Consider the following 27,464-nt stretch of genomic DNA (forward strand, 5'->3'; position numbering starts at 1 on the left):
ATCTGATGAACAAGGAACTCTGTGTGCCTTTGCACCTGCTTCTTCATGAGGCCTGGGCAGGGCCGCCTCGGGAGTCTGTGAGGAAGGAAGTTATCCCACCTGGAGGTCCATGGAGCAGCAAGTCCTGATTTTACATTCAACCACTAAAATTGTCCAAAGGACTGAGAGTCTTTAAGTGAACATCCCAGAGCGGGAGCTGTGCTGGGAGGGGAGCACAGGGCTGCAGCTGACATGATCAGGGCAGCTGAGCCTCCTGTTCCCGGACAGGGTCCTCCTGCTGAGAAGGCCAAGGTATCTGCTGAGAGCTAAGAGGATGGACCCCCGGGATTTTGTGGCACAGGTTATTTTATTACAGAGTGTATTAGGGGTCCTGGGGAATCTCTCTCTCCTTTCCCATAACCTCTTCCTCTATTTCACTGCCTCTAGACTGAGGATCACAGATTTGATTGTCAAGAACCTGACTGTGGCCAGTGTCTTGGTCCTGTCTTCCAGAGGAATCAGCTATGTAGTCACATATTTTGGTTGGTATCAAGAAAATGATTTGGGGTGCAGGTTTCAACCCTATGTTGGTGGAGTGGGCGGAGGCGTGTCCATCAGCACCACCTGCCTCCTGAGTGTGGTCCAGGCCATCACCATCAGCCCCCTGGGCTCCAGGTGGGCAGGGCTGAGAGAGAAAGCTCCCAGGTGCATCCGCCCTGCATTGCCCTGTGCTGGGTCCTGAGCCTGCTGGTTAATGTCCTCTATCCCGTGTTCATGTCTGATATTCTGTCACCAAAATGACACAAGCAGGAAAAGGTTTGGACAATGTTCCTCTGTTCGTCACGACACAACCAGAGACTTCTTATACGGGGCCCTCCTCTCCTTCCCTGATATTGTGTTTTTTGTGACTATGATCGGGGCCAGTGGCTCCATGGTCTACACCCTGTCCCGGCACAGGCAGCGGGTCCGGCACCTTCACCGGTTCACCTCCTCCACGTCCTCCCCCATGTTCAGAGCCACCGGCACCATCCTGCTCCTGGTGAGCACCTTCATCTGTTTTAACATCATTTCCTCCATCATGAAGATTGTTGTGTCTGTTATTTATCATCCCAACCAGCTCATTTTAAACTTTAATACAGTAATCACACTGTGTTTCCCGACTCTCTGTCCTTTTCTGCTCTTGAGCCGGGAACCCAAAGTGTCCCTGCTGTGCTCTGCCTGGATGAGGAATAGTAAATGCCACAAACCCTTGAGAAATATGTAAAGCGCGTGTGAGTGCACGGTCATTTATTCATTCTATAATTCACTCAGCACCCCCAGCCCTAAGTGCAGTCGTGAGTGACTTATGGTTTACAGACAGGCTGAGCAACCTCTTCAAAGCAAGTGTTTCTGGACCAGTCACTGTAACGAGGTCTGTATAGGGGTCCCTAATACTCCTGTGGGGAACATAGTGTTGCTCCAAATGGTTTGCAATGTGTGCGAGACAGCACGTGGGTCTGACACTCTCTGGGATGGTGGAGAAGCCTCAACTGTGTCTCTTTAATTCTCACAGTAAAATTCTGAGAAATATCTCGGTATGGAGCTGAGGACACAGGGAAATGGAACGGTGGGTGCAGGGCAGCCCTGGAGCTGCAGTCAGCTGTCCTGAGGGGCCATCCCCGCAGCGAGTCAGGCTTTGGAAGCAGTTTTGAATCTATCTCATTCCACCCTCAGGGAGGCGGAGCCCTTATTTGAGAAGGGCCAGTGAAGGCGATTCCGTGTCCGAGCATCCTCTGGTAGAGCAGCGGACAGTCTTGGCAATGTGGGTGAGAGGGACTGAGTTCTACAGCAGTGGCCTTCGTGTGCTGTTACAGAAGCAGAGGAAGCTGACTTGAGGTGCTTGGGGCCTGTCTCCAGCTGTCTGGGTTGCAAGGACAAGGCTGGAACCACTGGGTGGTCACACACAATCTTTTTTGCGTCCAGGTGTTCAGGCAGGATGTTGGACATCCGCAGGGCCCTGTGGTGCGTCTAGATCATTGTCTGGGTTCCAGACTGTTATTTGTCTTCACAGAGTGGAATAGGGTCAGTGAGCTCTCCTAACTATATCAGAGGCCCCAATCCCATTCCTAGGGGTTCAGCCCTCCTGAACCTAATCACTTTGGACAAGTTTCACCCCTAACTCCATCCCCTGGGGTGTTGTATTCAGCTGCAACATTTGAACGCTGAGGGGACACAAGCACATCACAGCAGGGGCCTTTGGACAAATCCAACATCCTGGCATCTTTCTATGTCTGTTATAATACGAATTGTTGTGATATAGGCTTGTGCTTTCTGTCCCACAAGGACCAGAGGGGTGATCCCCCTTCATCAGGGTGAGAGGAAGCCGAGAAGCGTGTTGGTGGGACAACCCACCCTTTCACATGCCACCAGCAGTGGGTGAGGAGGTGGGTCAAGTCCCTCTTCCCTGGATACACGTTTCATTACATAAATGACACTCTGTTGGCTGTTGTTGGCCCCACAGCCCTGTGTCACGAGTCATCGGTGCTCTCCAGAGGGGTGTCTGCTGGAACCTGATCAAATTTCCCAGTGAGAGTTCCTTGGCTCTGCAACCCTCAATCCGCCCAGCAGTGAAAGAGAAACTCTTCTCTTTAGCCCTCCCCCTCAAAAAGCAGGCCCAGCCCTTCCTGAGCTCCCGGGACAGGGGAGACACACAGGTCTCCGTGACAGGTGAGCGGGTGGGGGAGCTTTGGACAAATTCGCTTGGACGCTGCAGAGCGAGTCTAGCTCAGCCTTGCGGGCCCTTTGCGTGGTGCAGTGAAGGGCAAAGAAACCTCCCAGGCCTGCAGGTGCCCACCCCTCAGGTACAGGCCCGCGCCTGAACCTGGCGGAGTGGCTGCTTGATGGAGGTGAGGAGGCGCGACTAGCGAGCCCTGCGGGCGCGGGCAGACCCAGGGGGACAGTCGCAGCCCGCCCCGGGGGCGGTGGAAGCAGGTCGTGGCTGTGTGCCCGGGACAGAGCCGACGTCGCGGCATCCGTGCAGCCATCTGACAAGCGAGCGGAAACGCGGCCCGGGAGCAGGCCCAGTGGGGGCCAAGGGTCTCCGGCCAGAACGAGCAGAGGCGCTCGGATGGCGGCGGCTCTGGGGTCCACCGGGCGGCGGGAGGCGCGCCTGGGGGCCAGGAATCAGCCCAGAGGGACGCCCGCAGCCACCCTCCTCGGCTACACTGATCACGGGCGCATAATCTGACGCCCTCCCCCCGCGCCCGCGGCCGGCGCAGGGTCACCGCCGCACCCGCCAGCCCCGCAGGCAGCGCCCGCGCCGCACGACGTCACGCGTCCCTGTGGACGCACGCGCAGAAGCTCCCGTGGGGACTCGCAGAAGGACAGACTCCGCCACCGCCCACTCCTGCCCCTCATTGGCTAGAAGCTCTGCCCGTCTTGCCCGTTGTTAGTGGCGACGTGGGCGGGCCCAATCTCAGTACGCGCTAAGATACCGCGTACTTCCGTTGTCTTCCTCTTTCTCCTTGACTCCGGCCAGCCTAATCTAGGCCCTTCGACCAATGGCAAATGGGCGGTGGGCGGGGCTTCATTTGTCGGGCCAAAGAAACGCGGGCTCGGCCGGGCGTAGCGCGGCCAATGACGGCGGGGCGGCCCCTGTAAGGTGGCTCAGGCGTCCCCACGCTCCCCTTCCTCCTCCCCCCGGCTCGGCCCCGCCCTACCCCCGTTTCAGCACGGCGCTGGCCGCAGTCTGACAGGAAAGGGACGGAGCCAAGATGGCGGCGGCCGACGGCGACGACTCGCTCTACCCCATCGCGGTGCTCATAGACGAGCTCCGCAACGAGGATGTCCAGGTCCGGAGGCGCGGGCGACTCGGGGAGCCGGGGAGGGGGCCCGCGGGCACGGGCGGCGGCGGCGGAGAAGGCGCAGTGTTCTCGGGGAGTGGCGGAAGGGGCCGCGGCCAATCAGGGTCCAGCTCTCATCTCGCCGGGTCCCCGGGCCGGATAAGACGGCGCTGGGGGTTGGGTGTCGGCTGGGCTGCAGCGAGGTTGCGTCTGGGGGTCCCGGGCCTGCCCGGCGCGCGCGGCCGCCCGGGGCCTGGGAGGCGGCGGCCCGGGGCCTGGGGGTCGGCGGGCAGGGTTCGGAAGGGCAGCGCCCGCTGATGGGCGGCGGCCCCGACGGGCCCTTGGGGGTGGGAAGGCGCGGGGCTTGCTCCCCGGGGAGGGGCCGCCGGGCCCCGCGGAGCTGTTCTGCGTCCTGGGCGGCGGCGCCGGCGCCGGGACTCAGCGCCGTGGGGTAACCTCCCCGAAGGGCGGCCGAGCCTGAAGGCTGCCCGGCTAGTCCTGCCCGCCCTCCGCCCGCTCTTTGGCTGTCGACCCCCGAAGGGGAGGGCGGTGACGAGAACCCCCCAGTTCCGAGAACCCCCCAGTCCCGAGGCCGGAGGGCTAGCTTCATGGAGGAGCGAATCGCGAGTCCAGAGCCGCCCCCCTAGGGCCCTCCCATTGCCTGGGGGCGGAGGCATTTTCCTAAAGGGGCTGACAGCTGTGTGGGAGCTGGGATGCGCCGGCGGCGAGGGGTCCGGAAGCGAGGTCTCCGGGCGGCCAGCCCAGCGCCACCTCCCACCCGCCTGTCACCTTGTGCGCGTCCCTTCCCCGCCTGGGCCTCCGTTTTCAGTCAAACGCGGGCTAACAGTAGCCCGGCCTCGTGGACGGACTGAGGGACTGAACGGGTTAACGATACAAGTAGAATAGAACCGTGTCCGGCCTGGTGCGAGGGCCCTGATGTTCGGTGTAGTTGTTGGGCGTGGTGATTGAAGAGGTCCGGTCCCCCCCTTTTGGCCTCAGTTTCCCTATTTGTAAAGTGGAGCAGGGCGGAGGGCTGTCTCTGGGTTTCCGGTTAGTGCGCTTAAGCTCTGGAGACCCACGGGCTGCACCCCTGGCTCTTCCACTTCTCGCTGATGGATGAGGGCGAGTTTTCTCTCTAGCCCTCCGTTTTCTCTGCTCTGGAGTGGGGGTCATTACCTAGTTCACCAGGCTGCTGTGCGAAGTCATTTGTTCAGTAAACACCTGCTAGAATCAGGCCTGATGTTGAGGCCAGGAAGGTGACACCAATGTGATGCCCTGGACAGATGTGAAACAGCATGACTGCCTTGGTATGGCTGAGATGTAGGAAGGAAGCAACGCATGTTGTGATAGTGAGTCAGTCGGTATCTGGGCCTCTGCTCTGCCAAGGGCCCTCTTCTGGGCACAGGTATTCACCTGGCCTCGTGGGCCAACGGTCAACATGTCTAGAAGTGAAGTGTGTGCGGGGTTGGTTGGGGATAAGCACTGAGGAGAATATGAAGAGGGGGGCAGTTTAAAGAATGGTCTGGGAAGATGGAGCCCATGTTGGCAAAGAGCCGGAGGCGGCAAGGATGGAGCCCAAAGATGCTGGGCAGGGGTACTCAGCAAACTGGAAGCTGGATGGGGAGGCTCCCCTGAGGCTGCAGAGTGGAGGATGAGACCAGAAGCAGCAGTTTCAGGAAGGAGGTGGGGGGGCCCTTGCAGGAAGAGAGGCACGCAGGTGTTGATGGGCCGTGTCAGGAGACGTCTATGAGTGTCACCACCAGGAACTTCTCCTGGCCTCCGTGGGTGAAGGTGGAACCCGCAGCATGCAGGGCAGCCCCGGCAGAGGGAATGCACCTTTCACAGAGATCGGCGGAGCTGGCTTCCGAGGGACTCCTGAGGCAAGTTTAGTGGCCTTAACAGCATCATTCTACGAGCTGCCGGTTCTGGGGGTTGGACTCTGAGTAGTCCTGCTGCACTGAAGTCAAGGTTTTGGCAGAATTACCTTCCTTCTAGAGGCTCGAGGGGAAAAGCTGTTCCCTGGCCTTTTCTACCTTCTAGAAGTGCCCACATTTCTTGGCTTGTGACCCCTACCCAGAGTTCTTCGTGGTCATGTCTTCCTCTCAGCAGCCCAGAAAGGGTCTCCCATTAAGGATCCGTGTGACTCGATTGGAGCCGCCTGGTCATCCAGGCTCCTCTCCCCCCATCTCACTGAACCTTCACCACGTCTGCTGAGTCCTGTGTTCACAGGAACTGAGTTCTGTGTTCACAGGCTCTGGGTGTGGACATCTGTGGGGGGCTTGTATTTTGCCTCCCATAGTTTGGAGGTGGAGCTGGGAGGGTCAGTCACGGGAGGTGGCAGGCAGTGGTGAAGTGACTTTATTTTTCTTCTTACATTTCCAATTCAGTTAATTTTTCCTTTCATTACTTTTACTTCCAGTGCTTTGAAGTCTGAAGGGAAGCTGCTCTTTCACAGATATTTAAGGAGAGCCTGGTGTGTGCTAGGGGCTGCGTGCTGGGTGCTGGGGCAACAGATGTGAACAGGCAAAAATCTGCCCTTGTGGAGCTCACGTTGTTGAGGAGGTTGACAGGAGAAACAATGTAAAGAAAGGCAGATGGAGGGAAAAAAAGCAGGAATGGGGAGGACTTATAATTTTGAAGGAAATGCCTAAAGGAAGCCGGTGACGGTTAAGCCGAGAAGGGGAGGGAAGGAGCAGGCCCTGCGCCTGTCCGCGAACTAGCACTCCTGGAAACGAGTGCAAAGGTCCTGAGGCTGGAGTGTATAGAGTGTGTTCTGGGAACAGCAGAAAGGCCACTTAGGAGGTGAAGATGAGAAGGCCTGTGTCTTGAAAGATCTTGTGAGCTTAAACCAGGAGTGACACCCAGCTGCTGTTGGCCTTTTGTTGTTTCTGGTTTTGTTTTTTCAAGTGTTATTGAAAACCCATTTGTTTCCATTATTATCTGTGGCTGTTTCCCTGCCACAGCAGAATAGAATATTTGTAACAGAGACAGGGCCTAAAATATTTACTACCTGGCCCCTCACAGGACAGAGATTGCCAATCCTTGATTTCAGCCTCTCTCTGTGAAAATCCCACATTCCAGCTGCCCACGGGGGTGCCTCACTGTTAACAGGTGAGGTGACCTTGCTGGACTCGAGTTGTCAGGTTCGAAGCCACTCCTGTGCGTGGCTGTGGAGCACTTGACACGTGGCTCATTCGAAATGAGATGGGCTGGAAGTGAAACGCACGCCCATTTCAGACTCCGACAACGGGGAGACTAGAAACCGTCTCAGCGAAGCTTCCCACTGCCTGCGTGTGGAATGGCATTTCTGACGTAGTGAGTTAATTCCAACTGTTGTGAGTAATTTCACGTGCTGTTTGTTACTTTTTTTTTTTTTTTTTAAGATTTGTTTGTCTATGCATACAAGAGCCAGGGTACAGGCCAGAGATGCGGGGGGTGGGGAGGGGGTGAGAGGATTCCCCAGAGACAGAGCGGGGAACAGAACAGGCAGACTGACTGAAATACACTGCTGAGGGGGGCAGCGAGAGCTCTGCTGTGCCATGTGGGTTCCTCCAAGGCCCCTGTTGGTTACTTTTTCATAATGGTGCTAGAAAGTGTAAATTTATGTAGCTTGTGTTTGTGTTAGATTTGCACTGGAGAGTGCTGAATGTTGATCCTGCCCCGTTCATATATAGCAAACCTTCATTCTGAAATTCTGCCCATTTGATGACTAAGGGTGAGAAGTTGCTCAGTCTGTGTCACACACCTCATAAATGGTGAAAGTAGGAATTAGCTTAAGGCAGTGGGTTTCAGGGCACACACTTGACCACCAAGCTGGGGTTCCCCTGCAACACACAGTCTGGGCCTGGAGGTAACACTGGGAGGAGGCTGAGCCGTGGGTGGAGGCACATGAGGTTTCAGGCCCTGGTCTGACCACTTTGGGAGTTCCCAGCCCTTCTGGCCTTGACAGTCTTGTTGAGTGAAAAGGGGGTAGAAGACACACCCAGCCTGTGCTGCGGATGAATGTGATGGGTCACATGAAGCAGGACGGCCACTCCCACACCTGCCATGGCCGCATCTAGCCTCTGCTTTTTGTAGGGAGCCCAGGGTCTGGTGAGGCTGAGCTGAGGGCGAAGGTTGCCTTCTGAGAGTTTAAAAAATGGTGGTGGCGGTGAGCACAGGCTCAGTTTGAGGTTCTGCCCTGAATTCGGTGGAGACCCACACTTCCCTCTGTGCCTCCGCTGCTTCCTGGAGAGGGCACAGAGTTGGCAGCTGCCGCCTGAGTGTGTCCTAAGAATACAGGTGAGCACACCTGTGCAGTGGTACCTGGTTTTATACCCGACACACAGAAAGCACGCTTTAAAACATAGTTGGGCTTTTAAAAACTTACAAAATAAACATTTTTCTGGCTTTTGCTGTGCCCAGCTTGTGTTCGGGACAAGAGGAGCAGCCAACACAGAGTGCTTGCTGCATGCCAAGCAACCTCTGTTCTCCTTATTGGATCATCCCAGTGATTCTGTGAGGCAGACACTGCTCCAGTACCTGGTGACTGAGGGAGCTACAGCTCTGAGATGCCTGAGACTTGCCAGGGGCCCTCAGCTCCTTGGTAGAGCCCTGCACACACCCATTCATTATGTCTGAAAAATTGACATGTTTCCCAACCCAAATGTCCCAAAATAGACAAATAGATCAAAAAGTTGTGTAGTCATACAATGGAATATTACTTAGCAGTCAAAAAAGACAAACTCATGCCATTTGTGGCAACATGGTTTGAGCGGGAAGGGATGATGCTAGCCGAAATTAGGCAGAAGGAAAAAGAGACATACTGGTGGTCTCACTTATATGTGGAATATAGAGGGACCAAACAGAAGGTCAAGAGAAAGTCAAAGGGGGCCTCCCCTGATGGCTCAGAGGTTGAGCCCTGGGCTGTGAAGTTGCCCACAGCTTCTGCAGAGCCGGTTTGATCCCCGGCCTCCGGCAAGGCTCCCACATAGCGCGCAGACGTCTCCTGCCCCGGCGGCTGCTCCCCTCAGCAGTGTATTTCGTCAGTCTGCCTCTTCTGCTCTCCGCTTTGGCTCTGGTGAATTCTCTCACCCTCCTGTGCTTCTGACTGTACCCAGTGCTTGCATAAATAAATAAATAAATAAACAAACAAATAAATAAATCTTTTATTAAAAAAGAAAGAAAGAAAAGTCAAAGGTAGCATAGAACTATTCTGGTGAGGAGGGGAAATGAGGAACAAAGAAGGGTATGTGGGGAGAGAGGCTTTACTTGGACTAGTCAGACAGTGGGGGCTCTGGGGACTGTGTCTCAGGCCAAGGAAGCAAGTGCAGATGTGGGGAGAGTGGGTGGCTTTTTTGTGTGCGCTCATCGGTCACTGTCCAGGAGACCCTTGTCACTGGACCCTGGAGACCCTTGTCACTGTCCAGGAGACCCAAGCACAGGGAAAATGGGACTGGAGCAGTAGATGGGGCGCTGGGGAGTCTTGGGCCTTGGGGTTTCGCATGGCTGGGGAGAGAGGGCTGGCCACGGTGGGTCGGCTGCAGCTGTTCCTTGCAGGGCAGCGTCCCTGCGGGAGGCTGGGCTGTGTGCTGAGGGCGCAGGCAGCCCTGACCCCGGGTGTGGAGTGCCTGGAGGTGACAGGCACACTCGGGGGCACTGCGCGGGGCGGGGGGAGTCTCTTGTGGCCATGATGTCATTAGGGGACCACTTCCTTGCTGCGCTCTGTCAGAGAACCCAGCCCGCCATCGCTTAACAAGCGAGGGTTTGTTTTCCCATCTAACGGGTTCAGCAGCGCGGGGTCATCACAGACTGTCGCCGTCCAGGCCCGCCTTGCGCAGCCTCAGGCTGGCTGCGGCGTCTGTCCTGGCAGAGCTGACCCAGGGCAGGGAGGTTCTTTCCTTCTCCCTTCAGCAAGGGGAGAACCTTTCCTGAGCTCTCCGTCCACTTGCCTGTGTCTCTTTGTCTAGAACTGGGTCATGTGCTGAGTTAGTATTGAGTTTTGCTGCAAGCGGTAGGAAACTTTAAATGAGCTCAAAGTGTACTTGTGACTGAAGATCAAAAAGCCTAGTGGTCCCCCAAGCTGACAGGGCGTTCTGGCATGTCAGCCCCAGGCTCTCTGCCTCCCCCTCCCTCAAGGCCCCAAGATGGTTGCAAAAGCCAGGAAGAGAGGCGCGACCCCCATCTTGCCTTAAGGACACTTCTAGAAGTCGCCCATACAAATCCCCCGACCAGACGTTAATTCCGACCAGACGTTAACTCCCCGTCACTTCTGGATGCAGAGACGCCTCGGGGGTGGGGTGGGTCACCACTGAAACAAGGGGTGCCTGACCAGCAGGGGAGCCAAGAGGGGGGCCACTCAACCGGGGCCTATCTGGAATTCTAGGGTAGACCCTGGAGTCAGCTGGGAGAAATAACGTCTTTGTGCTCACTGGCCTCTCGGCTCTGCTCCTCCCGTGGCGCGTTACCGAGCGGAGTAGAAACAGCGTTGGGGGGCCTGTGAGTGTCACCGTGGAAATCAGGACTGTCTGTGTCTAGTGTCAGCAAGTTCCACTAGTGTCATTAATGGCACCTCTTTCAAGTTTGTGGTCATTGTCGGACCTGCTAAGGGGGTTTGTGGTGTACTTCCACCGCCCAGATTGAAATCCCACAAGTCCCATCAGAGCCTCTGCTGAGAGCCGGGTGGCTGGGCTGCAGTCCTGAGCCTGCCACCGCGGACCGTGAGCTTCCTTGGCTTCGGAGCCTTTGTTTTTTGGGTCATCAAACGGGGTTGGGTCATCCAGAATTTACCTCGTTGAGTGGTTGTGGGGTGCAGATGAGTTGAGGCGTGAGAGCCCTAGGCCTTCCCCACCATGTCGCCGCCATGGAAACGTCCGCCGATGCTGCTCTTTCGCCGTGGGAGAAGGGGAGCCACCCCTCCCGCCTGGGGGGTGCCCAGACAGGCAGCAGGCGGGGGCTGCAGGCGCAGGGTGCTCCTGGGAGTGTCGCTTTGTGCTTCCAGGGACTCCCCACGATGGGTGCTGGTTTCACCCCAATTCTCAGGTGAGAAAACTGAGACTCAGAAAGCGGCTGCTGCTCCTGCATTCTGGGCCTGCCTCCTCCCGCCGGCATCGCGTCCTCAGAGCTGCTGTGCCCCGTGGTGGCTGGCCCCAGGCACGCCGCAGCAGAGGGCCCGCGCGGGAAGGAGGGAGAGGCGCCGAGTGGAGTGGCACGCTCGCGTCCGTGCCCTGTGTGGGCCCCGGGAAAGGGCTGTTGTCGCTTCCTGCCTCCTGCCAGCCGTGTGGCGTGTCTTTGCGATCTGGGGCTTTCTGGGCCTGGCTGGGTCCAGCGCCGCCCCTCTCCCTTCATCCTGGACTTGCTCCCATCTCTCTCCTTTTCTTTCCTCTCTAGCTTCGCCTCAACAGCATCAAGAAGCTGTCCACCATCGCGCTGGCCCTCGGGGTCGAGAGGACCCGCAGCGAGCTCCTGCCCTTCCTCACAGGTGCGGTGCCCTGGGGGGAGGGGGGCGCCGTGGGGGCTCCTGCTGCACGAGAGCACTCTTGTTGGGGGTTTCGCGGCTATTTTCCAGTGTCTGTGGGGCTCAGAGCCGCGGGTGGAGATGGCCGTGGGCGGGAGTCTGCAAGGCAGGGGTTCTCGGGTGTGGACCCCAGGGTGGGGCCGTGCTCTACGCCCCTGCATTCTCTCAGCGGCCGGACTGGGCTGCTCTAGCAGGACCTGGACACAGAGAGGAGCCAGCCCTGGACTCGGGGGGTCAAGGCCTGTCATGGGGTGTCTGTTGGAGGTGGCATGGCGGCTGGGGCCTGAGCCTGCCCCCGGAGGAGGCTTCCAGGAAGTGGTAGCTGAGCTGAGGCTCACAGGATGGAGCACTTACTTCTCAGAGCAAAGAAAAGAGCAGAGAGAGCAGTCCTAGGGGAGACGTGCCCCCAGCCGCAAGCCCCCACGACCGTGCCCTCACTTCCCAGGCGGCTGCACTTGTGTCCCCAGCGGCCCCATCTCCCCTCCCCAGCCCAAGCCCTGATCTCCACCAGCCCGGGTGTCGGTGGGCAGCTGAATGCCGGGAGTCTGGGGAGGCTCGGTCTTGGGGCACTGACCCAGCCCATCTGGTCCACAGACACCATCTACGACGAGGATGAGGTCCTCCTGGCCCTGGCGGAGCAGCTGGGAGCCTTCACCACCCTGGTGGGTGGCCCCGAGTACGTGCACTGCCTGCTGGTGAGTCTGCGGGGCCGGCGGGAGGCCCTCTGCTGCCCCTGGGGCGGGGCGGGGAGGGGAGCCGTAGGGGAGGCCGAGGTTACCGTCCCTGAAGAGGAGCCTTGGGCCTTCTGTTCGTGCAGCTCATTGGCAGTGAGGTCACCACACCTCAGCTGCACTCGTCTCCCTTAGCAGTCGCGGGCCGGCCACCTGCCTGGCCGTGCCAGCCCCACCCGCACCCCACACCCTGCTCACAGCCGGAGCTGTGGAGTCATTTGCTATGTGACTTGGGAGTTTCTCACCTCTCTGTGCTACACTGTCCTCGTCTGTAAAGCGAGAGCCGTTGCATCCTGTCCTGATGGCCGCCTGGGATCCTGTGGCCATGCTGGGCCTGCGGCACTCACTGAGCGTGGCTGCCCGCCCCTCAGGGCTTAGCTGCACCCGCAGGCCAGTGTTCCGCCTCTCTGGGCAGCACTGGTATTCCATCCACCTGGTGCGTCCTCCTGGCTGTCCCCAGCCCCATGCCGCCACCACCTGGGGGCTCGGGCTAGTGATGGCTGGGCACAGGGGTGCATCACGGGCTCCCAGGGCTGCTGTCTGGGAGATCGGGGAGGCGCCTATCTTCTGGGGAGCGCCTTAGAGGTTGCCCAGTCCCTTGATTTTCATAGTTCTCGGAGCCCTGCTTCCGGCCCCGCCTCTTCGTCCCCTCAGTCACTTGCTTTCACTGTTCCCGGGGTGCCCTTCTTTGCTGCGGTGCCTGTACTTGATAGTGTTGCGCAGCTTTGTCGGTGGGGGCCCCCCAGGTGGTATGTGAGTGCCAGTACTGCTGCTAACGGGCGGCCTTTTGGGTTCGAGCACACACGGTCAGTGTTTTCTCCCAAGCAGCCTCAGGTCCAAGGCAATGTGATCGTTGCCTTGGAATTGCGGCGTCTTGGCTTGCCTCTGTGCTTGGTATAATTTGCGTGTGATACACTGAAATCGAGCAGGAGTGTGATTCTTTTGCACAGCTCAGGGCTGCATACCAGGAATGTGGTGAGGTCACGGACCAACCTGAAGGGGCCATGCCTCCCTGGAGCTTTCTGCAGCTCCGGCCCTGGCCAGCTTTGCTGAGGAGAGATTTCATAGCCTTCAGCAGCTTCTCGGAGCTCTGAGGACCAGAAAACCCTGTTGAGAACCCCTGGGGCCTGCAGCCAGAGGGCACTTGGCTGCTGGGGAGACAGGGTGGGATGAGGGGCATCGGCAGTGCCCCCACAGGATACTCGCAGCAAAGGAAATTCCTGTCATCCCACACTTCCTTTTGGGGAGCAGTCTCAGTGACCCCCAGGACGGGTACCCATGAGGTTCCATCAGAGAGCAGATGTCCTGCGGCCCTGTGGGCCAGCAGGCTGGGAACCCACACGCAAGTCAGGTCACCGTGTTCCAAGCCCAGAGCAGCCCTTAGGCTGGGGTGGGGCAGCTATCAAGGAAGGCCTCCTGGAGGAGGTGGCACATAGGTTGGTTTGTGACAAGTCATAGGGAATGGAGAATGCCTGCTGTACACTTTGTTCATCCCACAGATAGGAGCTCGGCCGTGGGTGTGGGAAGCCAGAGGCCTGGCCTAGCCCTGGTTCTCTAATGAAACAATTGATTTCTCGGGACCCATGTAATGATAGCAAGTGATGCTTCCGTGTCTTAGCCCTTTTGGAATTGGGGATCCCTTTGATCTCTGAGACTCTGACCAAAACTCTGGACTCAGAACAGCACAGAAGACTTTAGGAGGACCCCCACCCACCCCTCCTTGGCCTCAGGTCTGAGAGTACACCCCCTGTCCTGAGGGGCCCTGGACGTTGTGAGAGCAGCCCTGGAACTCCCTGGCACCTCCTTCCTGGGCCTGGCCCTGAAGCCTGACTCCTCGGGGCTGTGCTGTGGGAGGCCTGGGTGGACCTGCCATGGGTGGTCCGGGCAGCGCCCTGGAAGAGCCTGACTCTGTAGTCCCCCGCTGGGGAGGGCCTCTGGGAGAAGGACGGATTACCCTGAGCTCCACTTAGTCACTGGGGCAGCTGACTGGCTTCCTGCTGTATGCCAGCCGGGCGTGGGAACCGAGTCCCTGCGGCAGTGGGTGACCCCCCCACACCTGCGGCCACACCCCGTGAGTCACTCCTAGCCTGAAACCTTGCCCAGGGTGACCCTATGACAGGTGTGCCCTGGCAGGCACAGTTTCCTTCAGGAGCCATCATTGCCAACCTTCTCCAAAGGAGACTTAAAATTTAAAAACAAAATTTTTTTTTAAAGATTTATTTATTTATTTATACAAGCACTGGGTACAGTCAGAAGCGCGGGAGGGTGAGAGAATTCACCAGAGCCAGAGCGGGGAGAACAGACAGACAGAAGGAGGACACTGCTGAGGGGAGCAGCGGGCGCGGCAGGAGAGGTCTGTGCGCCTTGTGGGACCCTCGCCGGCGGCCGGGGATCGAACCGGTGCTGCAGAGGCTGCGGGCAGCTTCGCAGCCCAGCGCTGCACCGCTGCACCACCAGGGAGGCCCAATATTTTTTTATTGCAAAATAAAATGCCATTTTAACCATCTTTAAGTGCGTGGCTCTGCAGCCTACTGTGGGCACGTTGCGGCGCAGGCCCCTGCTCTTCATCTCCCCACTGCCCTTGAAGCTTCATCGGGGCTTCTCATGCTCCCTGCCCTGTAAGCAGACTCTACGCCCCACTCCTACTTCTGTGAACCTGCCCCTCATGTGAGGGGTCCTGCACGGTGCCTCACAGGCTTGCCCACGAGGGAGTGGCGTGGGTTAAAGGTGATTTTTCACCTGTGACACCCCGGCCCTCTTGGAAAGCCAGGCTGCTTTTGCGAGCTCCCCGTGGGGACAGCAGGTATGTGGCCCGTGCTCCCAGGCTGCCCCTGACCAGTTTGCAGTCTCTGCCTTTCTCTGCTGTCCCCTCCTGTCACCTTTGCGCTTTGCTCCACCTTACTGCCTGCCTGGGCCCCGGAGGCCTTACCGTTGATGACCTCAGTTCGCCTTCTGTACCTGTCAGGCCAGGTTGGACTTCTGACTGTAGGCCTGCCCGCCTTTGTTTGAACAGCTTAGGAGAAAGTGAGTGTCCCCCTCATTTGGTTATTGAGTCCCGTGTGTGCTAGGAGCTCAGCGGGGGACACCCCTGAGCCAGCCAGCTGTCCCCAAGGAGCACAGCCACCCAGGCCTTGCAGTGACATAGTGAGCAGCCACGAGCCCCGGCCTGGATGGGCCAGCGGGTGCTATGATGAGTCCCAGGCCGCAGCTGCTGTCCAGGCTGGGGCATCTCCAGGCCAGGGCCCACTGTCCCTTCTGCCTGCAGCTGTGCTGGCTCGGACAGGGAGCCCCGCCTTTGCTGGCGCAGTTTTCTCCTCTATGAACAGAGATAGCCGCGGGTGATGGGATGCGCCTGCTTCGTGGGATTTGGCTGGTCAGAGCAGGTCGCTGGAGTGGGCTGACTCAGTGGCCCTGCGAGAGCACGCAGACATGGCGTCCCCCTGGGTCACTGTCTTAGCGCACTGGGGACAGCTGTGGCTCTCCCCAGAAAGTGACAGATGATGGGGGCACGTGCACCCTACCACACCCCTCCCAGAGCTGATAAATGGGGCTTTTCAGGGAAGGCACACCAGATGAAAGCTGGGAGGCTGATCAGGGAAGGCTTCTCGGTGGAGGTGTGCCTACAGGAAGCGCACATGGTGACAGGTATTCTGTGCTGCAGCCGCCCCTGGAGTCGCTGGCCACAGTGGAAGAGACGGTGGTGCGGGACAAGGCGGTGGAGTCCCTGCGGGCCATCTCGCACGAGCACTCGCCCTCCGACCTCGAGGCCCACTTCGTGCCGCTGGTAAAGCGGCTGGCGGGCGGCGACTGGTTCACCTCCCGCACCTCGGCTTGCGGTCTCTTCTCCGTCTGCTACCCACGCGTGTCCAGTGCCGTCAAGGCAGAGCTGCGACAGTGAGTCCCCTGCTCTGGCCCCTGAGCAGCCCCCAGCCCCCTGCCTTAGCTCCGGTTAGGGGTCCCCTGAGCTCCCGCAGCCTTGGAGGGACCTGGCCTAGTGTCGTCCTGGCTGGCTCGTGCAGGGAGTGGAGCTGACTGTTCCCTCCTCCCGTGCGATGAGGGTTTAAGTGGATGGCTCCCTGCCGAAAGCAGAGGTGCCCACAGGCCCCTGGAAGTGCAGTGAGCCCTCAGCCAGCCCCCTCTGGCAAGGTACCCCACGGTTCTCATAGGTGGGACTTGCCTTCCAGAAGAAGGCAATGGAAATGCACTTAATTGGATTAAAATTTCCCATTAATACACTTGTCTTCCCCTCCCTCTGGACATTGTCCCTCCACCAGTGGCACAATCTAGTGAGTTCTCCTGCCAGCACCCTGGTTCCCACTGCCCTCGGCCGGGAGGCCCCCGTGGAGCAGGCTGCTGAGTGGCCAGGCTGCGTACCTGGGCTCCGAGGAGCTGTCAGCTCCCTGCTTGCCTGGACTTGGCGCACATGGGCTGCTGAGTGTCAAACACACGGTCTCCTTGAACCTCACAGTGACCTTGGGCCAGGTTGGACTGGGGTGGGGGAGCACTTTATATCAGCTCCATTTCTAGCATGGGGAGACCCTTACTTGCTGCCTTGGAGTCCCAGGGAGCCTACTCCGTGCCCCATCTCATCCAGGTACTTCCGGAACCTGTGCTCAGATGACACCCCCATGGTGCGGCGGGCCGCAGCCTCCAAGCTGGGGGAGTTCGCCAAGGTGCTGGAGCTGGACAATGTCAAGAGTGAGATCATCCCCATGTTCTCCAACCTGGCCTCCGACGAGCAGGTGGGCTCTGCACCCCTCCCCTCCCTCTGCTGGGCCCCGCATCCTAGAGGGAGCCCGCTGCTCACCCGCCTGTGCCGCCCCCCAGGACTCGGTGCGGCTGCTGGCAGTGGAGGCATGCGTGAACATCGCCCAGCTCCTGCCCCAGGAGGACTTGGAGGCCCTGGTGATGCCCACCTTGCGCCAGGCTGCTGAGGACAAGTCCTGGCGTGTCCGGTACATGGTGGCCGACAAGTTCACGGAGGTGGGTCCACTGACAGCCTGTTGCAGCGGCGAGACTGAGGCCCCGAGGGGGTGGCTGGGCTGTGGGTTGTCGTCAGCCGGGTGGAGTCATGGGGGCGTGAGCAGTAGTCTGTGAGGACGAGGGCCGCCGAGGTCTGGGCTGAGAGTGAGCACCGCAGGCAGAGCGTGTCCCGGCCGCATCAGCTGCCCCTTCAGGAGGGCGGGGAGTCCACTGGTGTGTGGCGCGGCCACAGGAAAGACCGTACAGACTGACCCTTACTCCCCGCTGTTTGGGAGCCAGAAGGTAAAAGCAGGTGTGAGTGGCAGCACTCCAGTCCCTCTCCCCAGTTGTCCACATGGCGCCTCCCTGTCCCGATGAGGTCTCGGTGGTCATCCGCTTCTTGGGGTTCACCAGTCGTGGCTGGGTCAACCTCCCTGGTGACTCGCTTCCCTCCGTCGCCTCTTTACATGTCCTGTCTTTAGTCACATCTAGAGTACTGGGGCGTCAGGACTTCCATGGATTTGGGGGAGGTGTAGGGATACTCTTAAGTGCATGGCTATTTGTTAGGAAGACTGAGGAGCCACAGGCCGCTGCCCAGCACCCCCATGCTCCCGTGGACACGGTGGCTCTGCCTGGCCTGGACTCGGGGCAACAAGCCCGCAAATGTGGGACTGCTGGGGTGTGCCAGTGCCCAGCCACAGAAGCCCACGAGCGTCTTTCTCCTTCCCTAGAACCCCTGCCTCCCCGCCTGCTGCCGTGAGACGGGCTGGACCTGCCGGCCTTTTTCCCCTTAGTCTCTATTGTTTTACGTTAATCACAAAAATAGCACTCGCTTTGGTGACCAGTCTTTAAAAGTACAGACATAGGTAACTCAAAAGCTTGGCTGGTCTCGGGTTGGGTAACAGAGAACCCTGACCGACCTGGTCAGCACGGCTATCGTCACGTCTAGCACAAACCACGGCACTGTGCCTCAGTGCCCTCAAGCTCCTCATTGTGCCTCTCCAGGGTCACAAGAATCCAGCCGGACACTCGGGCCCCAGCCTCACGCCCCTGTCCTGCAGTGCTCAGCCCCTACTGTCCCTCGGGCCCCTGGCGCTGGGGTAGACCCACTGCACGGGCCACATGTTTGGCCTGGATTCTGGAGCTTGTAACTTAAAATTTGGTGTCATTCAGCCAGTCCCTCCCTGCCCTCTCATCCCTCTGCCTTCCCACCTGCAGCTCCAGAAAGCAGTGGGGCCCGAGATCACCAAAACAGACCTGGTCCCCGCCTTCCAGAACCTGATGAAGGACTGTGAGGCCGAGGTGAGGGCCGCAGCCTCCCACAAGGTCAAAGGTTGGTGCTGGCAGCCAGAACACAGCAAGTGGGTGGGTGTCGGGCCAGGTGCAGAAACGGGCAATGCATCTCATCTCCTGCCCCCTTCTTTGCCCCCAGAATTCTGTGAAAACCTCTCAGCTGACTGTCGGGAGAATGTGATCATGACCCAGATCTTGCCCTGCATCAAGGTAATGAGGGGTTTGGGCCAGGGAACAGAGCAGCCCTGAGCCTCTGAGAGAAGGGGTGGAGACGGGCTTTGAGGGTCAGCCAGAGGCAGCTGAGTGCCCGGCCTCCAGGACCAGGCAGTCTGGGGTTTGAAGCCCTTGGGGCTACGAGTGGAGATGACGTATGAGGCTCAGGGCTGACCGTGGAGGCAGAAGCGCTTCCCCCCTCCAAGGGGCTTGGGGATGGTTGCAAGGGCAGGGCCAGTGTTTCTGGAAGCAGGCTGGACACTCCGGGAGCCCAGCTGCCCTGGGCGCTCAGTGGCACGTGGGACTCGGGGCCAAACCGGCCGTCCTCAGGGCTTCTTAGCCGTCAGGCCACGTGGCATTGGATCCCAGAGGCTTCCCCCTCCCATCCCCCTCCCAGGAGCTGGTGTCAGATGCCAATCAGCACGTCAAGTCCGCCCTGGCGTCAGTCATCATGGGCCTCTCCCCCATCCTGGGCAAGGACAACACCATCGAGCACCTGCTGCCCCTCTTCCTGGCTCAGCTGAAGGATGAGGTAGGCCCGCGGGGGCTCTGAGCGCAGGTGGGCTGGCTGCCTTGCTGGGTTGCCTGTGACTGCTGGCCCTGTCAGCTGACACCTGGGCCCCGGGGGCTGTGCATTGTGGGTGAGGTGGCCCACATCCACTCACTCGTCTGAGACTCGTTTTGCCCGGTCCTTCCCCCGTGCTGCTGCTGTCCTGGCTTCCAGAGACCAGAGAACAAAGCAGACGGTTTTGGTCCTCAGAAACTGGCAGAGAGAGGCAGGGCTGCCTGGATTCTGTGATCCAGGGGGCGCGCGTGTGTGTGTGTCTCCCTGTGCCCACGTGGAATCAGGCTGACTCTGCACCACAGGACCCTGGAGCCACAGGCTTAAATACTGGCATCCTTTCCTCACAGCAGCCCAGAGGTGACTGGGCCTGCACTGGGACTGGCCTCTGCCGACTGCAGCACTCCCTGGGTCTGAGGTGGCCACTATGAGTTCCCCCATCTCTGTGCCCTGGACAGCAGCAGGCCTAATCCTCTCAGCCAGACCCCAAGGATGGTGCTCAGCACACCCGCCCTCACCCCACGCCCCTCACTGGCCAGAGCTGGTCATGTGACCATGCCTGTGTGTTTAGTGTTGGAGAAGCTTGGGCAGCCGGGGCCTTGGGAATGGTGGCCAGAGAAGGAGGGTGGACTGTCTGGGTGAGAGGGCTCCTTTTGCCAGTCCTGGGTTGCTGTGTGCTGGGCCCCCATCTGATCTCCATGCTCCCCTCAGTGCCCAGAGGTGCGGCTGAACATCATCTCCAACCTGGACTGCGTGAACGAGGTCATTGGCATCCGGCAGCTGTCACAGTCCCTGCTCCCTGCCATCGTGGAGCTGGCGGAGGACGCCAAGTGGCGGGTGCGACTGGCCATCATCGAGTACATGCCCCTGCTAGCTGGACAGCTGGTGAGCGTGATGCCGGGGCGGGAGTCGGCGCGGTGACGGCCACCTGGACTGGGAGGGCCGTGTAGGGAAGGAGGACGAGGAAATAGGGCCTTGAAAATGATCAGCGCTGAGGGAGGGAGGAGAGTCCACCGGGGAAGCTGAGGAACCCTCCTGGGGCACCCTGGAAACCTCCTCCCTGCTTCCCTCCTGCAGGGGGTGGAGTTCTTTGATGAGAAACTCAACTCCTTGTGCATGGCCTGGCTGGTGGATCACGGTGAGTGCCTGCAGAGGCCGGGGAAAGTGGGGCTCTGGCGGGGTGTGGGTGGCACTGACAGATGCACGTAGCGACTGGGTTCCTTGCTCTCTAGAGCCTTGGACATGTGCAGGGTGGGGGGACAGGGCGGCTGCCCGGGGCTGCCTAGGTAGTGGGGCCTGAGCCCGCCCCTGGAAGCCAAGTGCAGCAGGCCAGGCTCAGCACTGAACCCACGTTCATGAGCCCCCGTTCGTGGCTGTCTCAGCCCATCTCCATCTCGGCCTGATCGGACACGGGCTTGTGGCTTTGTGGAGCGCGGTCAAGTGGCTGGGCCGTCTGTGTCAGGCACCAGAGCATGCGTGGAGTCGGGTGCTTCTGGAGCACCGGGGCTCCTCTGAAATGAGCCAGCATCCCATGGGGGATGCCAAGGAGACACGCATGGGGAGCCCCATGTGGGGCATGCTGAGCCCTCTCCCCCAGGCTCGGTGGTCGCTGGCCTGGCCCAGGGCTGCGGTAGGCGCCCGTGAGTACACGTAGCCCCACCACATCGCCATCACACCCACCTCCCCTTCCCGCAGTCTATGCCATCCGCGAGGCGGCCACCAGCAACCTGAAGAAGCTGGTGGAGAAGTTTGGGAAGGAGTGGGCCCACGCCACTATCATCCCCAAGGTCTTGGCCATGTCTGGAGACCCCAACTACCTGCACCGCATGACCACACTCTTCTGCATCAACGTGAGCAGCCCGCCGGCCACTGGGAACTGGAGCACCCGGGGAGGAGGGCTGGCAGAGAGAACAGACCCGGGAGCGGGACGTGGTGGGCTATGGAGTCGCGGTCTGCCCCCTGGGGAACTCCGGCCCTGAGGTTGGACTGTCAGCCTCACGGGGCCTCTGGGGGTGTTGCCTGTGTGGCAGGGATCCAGGGCTGAGGAGAAGTGATGGCGCCGGGAGTGGCCTCCTTCTGCACAATGTGTGCAAAAAGTGTGTGCGTGGCGTGATGGCTGAGCGTGCAGGCCTCACAGGCAGACCTTAGCGCTCTGCCGTGCCGGCTGCAACTGTGGAGAACGAGCCAGGTAGTTGTGGCCAGGTAGTTGGTTTCCTGGCCTGGAATCTGGTCATATGCTGCCTCCTCATGTGGCGAGGGTCGGCCTGGTTCTGTGGGCACAGGGCCAGGTCAGCAGAAGTCTTGTGCAAGTATGTTCCTGTCTGTCCCCTTGAAAAAAGTGTTCACGTGGCCGAAAATCAAAGGACAGGATTTAAAAACCAGTGTAACTCAGAGTTCTGATCATTCCTTCCCAGGCCTCCCCTTGGGGACCCTGGGGATCAGGAGCCAAGTCCCACCCCCAGGAGTGAAGGGAAGGCTGTGGACGGGCAGGGACGGGAAGACAGTGAGCGGCGGGTGAGGGGGGACTCAGGAGAGCGCCTTGCCCGAGTGGGCTCAGCTTCCTCTAGGCCCGAGGGCGGGTGATCAGCCTGTGCTGCCCTGGCTCCCAGGTGCTGTCGGAGGTCTGCGGGCAGGACATCACCACCAAGCACATGCTGCCCACCGTGCTGCGGATGGCCGGGGACCCTGTGGCCAACGTCCGCTTCAACGTGGCCAAGTCCCTGCAGAAGATCGGGCCCATCCTGGACAACAGGTGAGGTGGCATCCGCACTCACCAGCAGGCCCCCGGGCATGTTGTCTGAGCTCTGCAGGGAGAGCCTCGGGTGAGGCGGGCACTGCCCTTTGCCTGCTTCGTGACCTTGGCCCATCTGTAACCCCTCTGCTCCTCAGCTCAGTTGTGGGTTGAGAGGCCACGTGACCTCCCGCACATAGGGGAGGGCTGCCAAGGCGGCAGTTCTGTGCGAGCAGCAAAGTGCTAGAAAACGGAGAGGCTCACGTGTTTGTGTGTGTGATTTATAATTCCACCAGGGTCATCATCCACCTAGGAGAAGGTTTACTGAAAACTGCAATGTCTCTAGTGAGAACTATAACATTTGCTTTGAGAAATGAAAGCGCTACATGGTGTTCACGGATGGGACAAATACCAGCCCGTCTCACCATGTTCTGCCAATGGAAGTTCTGCCAGTTGATTCTGGAGTTAACATGAATATGCAAAGATCTGAAGCAGCCAAGGTGACCCTAAAGAGCAAAGGCGGTAGACTAAGGCCTGTGACGCCAGGACAGGTGATGTCTGTGGCAAGAGAAAAGTGGGCGTCAGCACAACAGAGTTCAGATCACTCGGTGGAGTAGAACGAGGGCACAGAAACCAGCCCCGAGTCTGCAGCAGGTGCCACAGCAGTCAGCGGGGGTGGAGTGGGTGGGCGCCCACCAGAGCCAAGAACCTCCCACCTCAGTTCACGAGCAAATAAGGGATGAGAGACCAGAGGGTGAAAATTCTAGAAGGAAATGTAGGCCGATACCCTCAGGACTTAACGGTGGACACAGCTTTGTTGAGTAGCCGCCAAAGGCGGATGAGTTGGTTTTCAGTAAATTGAAGACCCTGGTCCAGAGACCCTGTTATGAGAGTGGACACGCCGGCCTCCGGCAGGCAGGCGGCACAGGCAGGACGCGCTGTGGCGGAGAACGAAGCCAGAGTGCTCTTCCGCAGATCAGTAGGACAGGAGGTGGGGGAAGCCTCGGACGGGTGATTCCAGGTCTGGGGTGGCAAGGCGCTCGGCACTAGCCGTCAGGAGAACGCACATCCCCCCACACACACGCCCTCCCCAGCTGAGCCTCCCGACTCCACCATGGTGTGAGCACAGGTGTCGTGGGCCCTGGCGCCCTGCTCCCCGGGCGGGGCTGTGAGAGGCAGGCCATCCAGTCACCCCGGAAGTGAGTAGATGGGCGCAACACTTCCCCTCCTGGCGCCCGCCCAGGAACAAACAGGCCGTGCTCATGTCTGAGGCCCTCATGGTGGCCGCCATTGTGGAAACCGCAAACATCTGTCTGCGGGCCCCGCTTTGCTCCACCTCGAGTTGGGCTGTGAAGAAGAAAGCCTGCAGTTTGCGCCCGCACGGTGACGCTCTCACTCAGAGGACACCCTGGTGCTTCCTTTTATGCCCCATGCTCAAAGGAGGACATGCAGCTGTGATGGGAGCGAGCGCAGCGGTGCTTGGGAGCCTCTGTCAGCCGAGGGGAGAGGCTTAAATTGCGCTTGTGATGCCTCTCTCTGCGTCTGTTTGCAGACACAACTTCCCCCCTGTAGTTTCAGCAGACACTCGGCTCCCCCTGGGAATGGGCTTTCGGTGCAGACAGGTTCCCTGGGCCCCTTCCGCAAGAGCAGAGGGCTCCTCAGCGCCGCGGGGCCGCGGCTGGCACAGCTGCTCTTGGGCTGGGCTCGCCCCCCTCCACCGGCAGTGAGTGGGCTGGCTGATGCCTCGACGAGGCCTGGCTCACTGAAGCAGCACTAGAAAGTCCAGGGCTGTATGCTGTATTGTTGGACAGCGAGCGACGTGCTGCCCGCAGCATGGTGGGGTTCTCCTGGTCACCAGGAACCAGTGACGTGTGCGGCTCCCATTGTGCCAGGTCTGGGGGCTGAAGCCACACACTTCCAGCATTTCCCTTCGGCGCTTGCCACGCCTTCCCAGACTGCGCGTGGCGGGAACCCAGACCCATACCCGGCAGCCTCTGAGGGGCGAGTGATGAGTGTTCAACTGCCCAACCCCTGAACTTGGGGACCGGTCCAGACGGCCTGACCCTCCTGTGCCTCTCTGCGCTTGAATCCACGAGGGTGTCTGTGTCCGGGCCCCAGACCCCGCGCCACCCGCTCACCCTGCCCTCCACTTGCAGCACACTGCAGAGTGAGGTCAAACCCATCCTGGAGAAGCTGACCCAGGACCAGGACGTGGACGTCAAGTACTTTGCCCAGGAGGCTCTGACTGGTGAGGCATGGAGGCTGCGGAGACCCTGAGAGGGCGGTCTGGGCCGTGCCAGGGCGGGGAGGGGTGGGAGCAGGTGTGGGGCTCCCTGTGATGCTCACTCTGCTGTTCTGTCCCCAGTTCTGTCTCTTGCCTGATGTTGAAGTGGAGCTGCCACCCGCCATCCGCGGCGTCCAGCCCCCCTCGGGGAGACGGTGGGGCTTGGCTGTCACTCCCGGTGCATGGTCTGACCCGGGCCCTCCCCGCACGGTTCCTCCTCTGCAGCCTCACCGCCCACCTCCCTGGGGCGGGGCACTCGGCGCCACAGGGCGGCGACCCTTGGGAGGGCCCTGCCTGCATCCGGCGGGGGGAGAAGTGTGACCATCAGGTCACTTGGTCCTGCTGCTGTTGTGGACCCCTCCTCTTGCCTTCTCCGCCTCCCTGTCCCCTCAGTGGGTTTTTTGTGTCAACTGTGTCGTTTTTATTTTATTCCTTCCCTCCCCCCTTTTCACAGAGAAATAAAGGTCTAGAAACAGCTGGTGCTCTGGTCGCATCACTGGTGCGGAGGAGGCACCCCAGCAGGGCCGAGGTCCACCGTTCTGTCTGGGAGACCTGAGGTCCGGAGGATGCTCTAGAGACCTCCAGGGCGGGGTGTCCGAGGTCCACGGCCAGCATTGCAGCCCCCGGCCCCTCCTGCGCTGGTGAGAGCAGGGGCCTTGGGGCGGCCGCCGGGGCCTGAAGCTGGCCCCCCAGTCAGTCTCTGTGAGCTTGAGCAGGCGGCCGAGCCTCTGCCATAGCTGGTCCCTGGCAGGACGTCTAGGTCATGGGGCTGCTTGTGAAGACGAAGTGGGTTAACACATGTAAAGTGGGTCACGGTGTGTGGCAGACATGGTTCTAACTCACTGAGGGAGACGGACCTGGGGCGATCAGGCTCTGATGGGGAGGAGCCAGCAACTTTGCCCCACCCCCCTGTGTCTGTTCCTGCCCACTCCCCCCCGCCCCCCGCCCCAAACACAGGCACCGATGCTTCGCTGGGGTGGGCTGCCCAGACTCAAGGTTCTTCCCAGGGCGGTCACCTGACCAGCTAGGTGACCAAATAACACGTGGACAGAAGCACAGACACAGCTTCTGGGACACATTCCTAGGTGGGGAGACAGGGAGACTGTCGAGGCAACGGTCTGGGCTCATCACTCAGCAGGTCGCCTGGATTCTAGCTGAGCCGAGGAGCCCCGGGAGGTGCAGGAGCCACCACGATGGCCGTGCGTGTGGGTGGCTCTGGGGACTCTGGAGTGAGGTCAGGCTCTGTGGGCAGGAGGGGGCTTGGCGGCAAGTGGCGAGGTGACTTCACCAGCCGAGCCCGAGCCCTCGTGTCACCATGGGCCTGTTACCCTGCTGGGAGCTGGGGGTGAGGTGAAGGGGACTCAGCACTTCCTCGGTAATTCAGTGCTGTCACGGGGCAGGGCCTATGACTTAAACCCAGCCCCTCCTGGCGCACCCGCCCCCCCACAACAAACATGCACCTTTCCTAGGATACGCATTTCTGAAGGACTGAAAGACGTGAGCTGGTGAGGCGGGGTCGGGGTTGGGACACCCTCCCTCAGCAGACGGTGAATGCACAGCCCTAGGAGGCAACCTTCCAGGAGCTGCAGAGGAACGTTCCAGCCAGCGGTCACAGGGCGGTGGGCTTACGTCTCTACAGCGCATGTCCTCTAAGAGCAGGACTAAGAAAAGAACATCCTCTTACCACTTCCGTCAACCATGTGCTGGACGTCCTAGTCTCGGTAATTAGGCCAGAAGAAGAAAGGCACTCTGGGGAAAGAAGGATCACTCTTTGCAGATGACACAATAATATATCAAAACCCTAAAGACTCGACTGAAAAACCATTAGAAATAATGGCCTTCCCTGGTGGCGCAGGTGGTTGAGCGCCGCACTGCGAAGCTGTCTGCAGCCTGTAGCACCGGTTCGATCCCGGCCACTGGCGAGGGTCCCACATGGTGCGGCAGACCTCTCCTGTCTCGCCTGCTGCTCCTCTCAGCAGTGTACTTCATCATCACTCTGTCCTCTCACCTTCCCACGCATCTGGCCTGTACTCCGGTTCTTGTATAAAATGAATAAATCTTTAAAAAAAAAAAAGAAGTATCAGGCCCCAAAATCAATAGGCAAAACTTGTATTTCTATAAACAATAAACTAGAAGAAAGACTTTTTTAACAGTCCCATTTACAATCAGTCAAGAGGAGAAAGTACCAATAATAAAGATGAAAGACGTGGACACTGAAAACTCTTAAGGCATTGTTAAGGGAAATAGAAGATACCAAAAAACCAGGAGGATTTTTTTGATCATGTTCATGGGTTGAAAGAACTAGCATTGTTAAAATGGCCGTTTTACAAAAAATATTAAATATAATTCCTATCTCAGCCCCTAGCAGTTTTTCACGCACCCCTGAAAAGCCGGTTAGCTGTGTTCATCAGATAATCCAGATTTACACTGAGTTGCTTTTTGTCCCCTTGTCATTTTGTTTAAGACTTTCGTTATGGTACAATTCTGGTTTTATTTTTTTTTAACGTTTATTTATGCATATAAGAAATGGGGTACAGGCCAGAGGTGCAGGGGGTGAGAGGATTCACCAAAGACAGAGTAAGGAGCGGAACAGGCGGATCTATTGAAATCCACTGCTGAGGGGAGCAGCAGGGAGTCAGGAGAGGTCTGCTGTGCCATGTGGGTAGCTCCCTGGCTGGGGATTGAACTCGTGCTGCAGTGGCTGCAGACAGCTTCATAGTGCTGACGCTTAACCCCTCGCACCACCAGGGAGGCCCCAATTTTGGTTTTAACAAGATTCCACTTGTTAAGATTTATTCTGCAGGCCGATCTCGATGAATAAAGCTTTAGCTGTCTTAATAAATGGAGACGCACTACTGGCAGGAAGATTCCCACGGAGAGGCAGCTATGGGCACGAGAACTGGAGTACACCACAGCACGGGCTTGTCATGTGTGCGGGATCAGGTATAAAGGCGTCTCCCACAGATACTGGCGGAAGATCACAGCATGCCCGCAGTTTCGGGACATATCCATATATGATAGAACAATGTAGAAACAAAATGATTAATTTCAGATCACAGGCCTACCTATTAACACTAGAGCTGAGTAATAATTCCCTGTGATGAAATACACACATACGTCATCGAAAGGGTGTGTATCTAGAACGCATCCAGATGCCGCGATATACACCGATAGATTTTTGGATAGTTATGAGAAAATAGCCATATTGTGTATATTTGAAAAGGATTTCTTTTTTTAGGTCAGTTTTGGAGTCAGTGAAATTGACTGTACCACACACCTTGGGCCAGTCTCCCTGCCTATCACAGCTCTACACTAGGGTGGTACCTGGCTTACAACCAATGAGAAACTTTTTTAACCAGGTAGAAACAATATGATCTTCACACTTGTTGTGAG

At 58.9% G+C, this 27,464-nt stretch overlaps 2 protein-coding genes across 3 annotated transcripts; both read left to right on the forward strand.

Annotated features, from left to right (window-relative positions):
* The first annotated feature begins 244 nt into the window (after positions 1–244).
* Positions 245–1,255, forward strand: LOC119249648 (vomeronasal type-1 receptor 4-like). Its single transcript, XM_037517104.1, is given in 3 exon segments — positions 245–689; positions 692–761; positions 763–1,255. Coding segments are annotated over 3 exon segments (927 nt in total). The 5' UTR covers positions 245–313; the 3' UTR covers positions 1,244–1,255.
* Positions 1,256–3,575: 2,320 nt separating this feature from the next.
* On the forward strand, positions 3,576–24,582 carry PPP2R1A (protein phosphatase 2 scaffold subunit Aalpha). Of its 2 annotated transcripts, none has more exons than XM_037517062.2 (15): positions 3,576–3,809; positions 11,169–11,259; positions 11,890–11,990; positions 15,688–15,920; positions 16,621–16,768; positions 16,854–17,009; positions 18,207–18,321; positions 18,421–18,491; positions 18,892–19,026; positions 19,768–19,941; positions 20,134–20,194; positions 20,752–20,906; positions 21,666–21,808; positions 23,944–24,035; positions 24,153–24,582. In XM_037517062.2, the coding sequence occupies exons 1-15, from the start codon at positions 3,732–3,734 to the stop codon at positions 24,167–24,169; spliced, it is 1,770 nt and encodes a 589-aa protein (XP_037372959.1). In that variant the 5' UTR covers positions 3,576–3,731; the 3' UTR covers positions 24,170–24,582. The 2 variants fall into 2 exon arrangements, with proteins under 2 accessions (XP_037372959.1, XP_054553312.1); XM_054697337.1 differs by lacking the exon at positions 3,576–3,809 and adding an exon at positions 4,547–5,680 and having other exon boundaries at positions 24,153–24,581.
* The last annotated feature ends 2,882 nt before the right edge of the window (positions 24,583–27,464 follow it).

This window comes from Talpa occidentalis, unplaced genomic scaffold, assembly GCF_014898055.3.
Source record: "Talpa occidentalis isolate TD23 unplaced genomic scaffold, MPIMG_talOcc4v2.1 talOcc4.17, whole genome shotgun sequence".
In the NCBI taxonomy this organism is placed as follows: Eukaryota; Metazoa; Chordata; class Mammalia; order Eulipotyphla; family Talpidae; genus Talpa; species Talpa occidentalis.

What these genes read in the sequence shown, in the direction of transcription:
- PPP2R1A (XM_037517062.2), top strand. Translation starts at nt 3,732, where the DNA reads ATGGCGGCGGCCGACGGCGACGACTCGCTCTACCCCATCGCGGTGCTC. An exon ending in TCCGCAACGAGGATGTCCAG is followed by an intron (nt 3,810 to 11,168) that starts GTCCGGAGGCGC and finishes TTTCCTCTCTAG; the next exon opens with CTTCGCCTCAACAGCATCAA. An exon ending in TGGCTCAGCTGAAGGATGAG is followed by an intron (nt 19,027 to 19,767) that starts GTAGGCCCGCGG and finishes TGCTCCCCTCAG; the next exon opens with TGCCCAGAGGTGCGGCTGAA.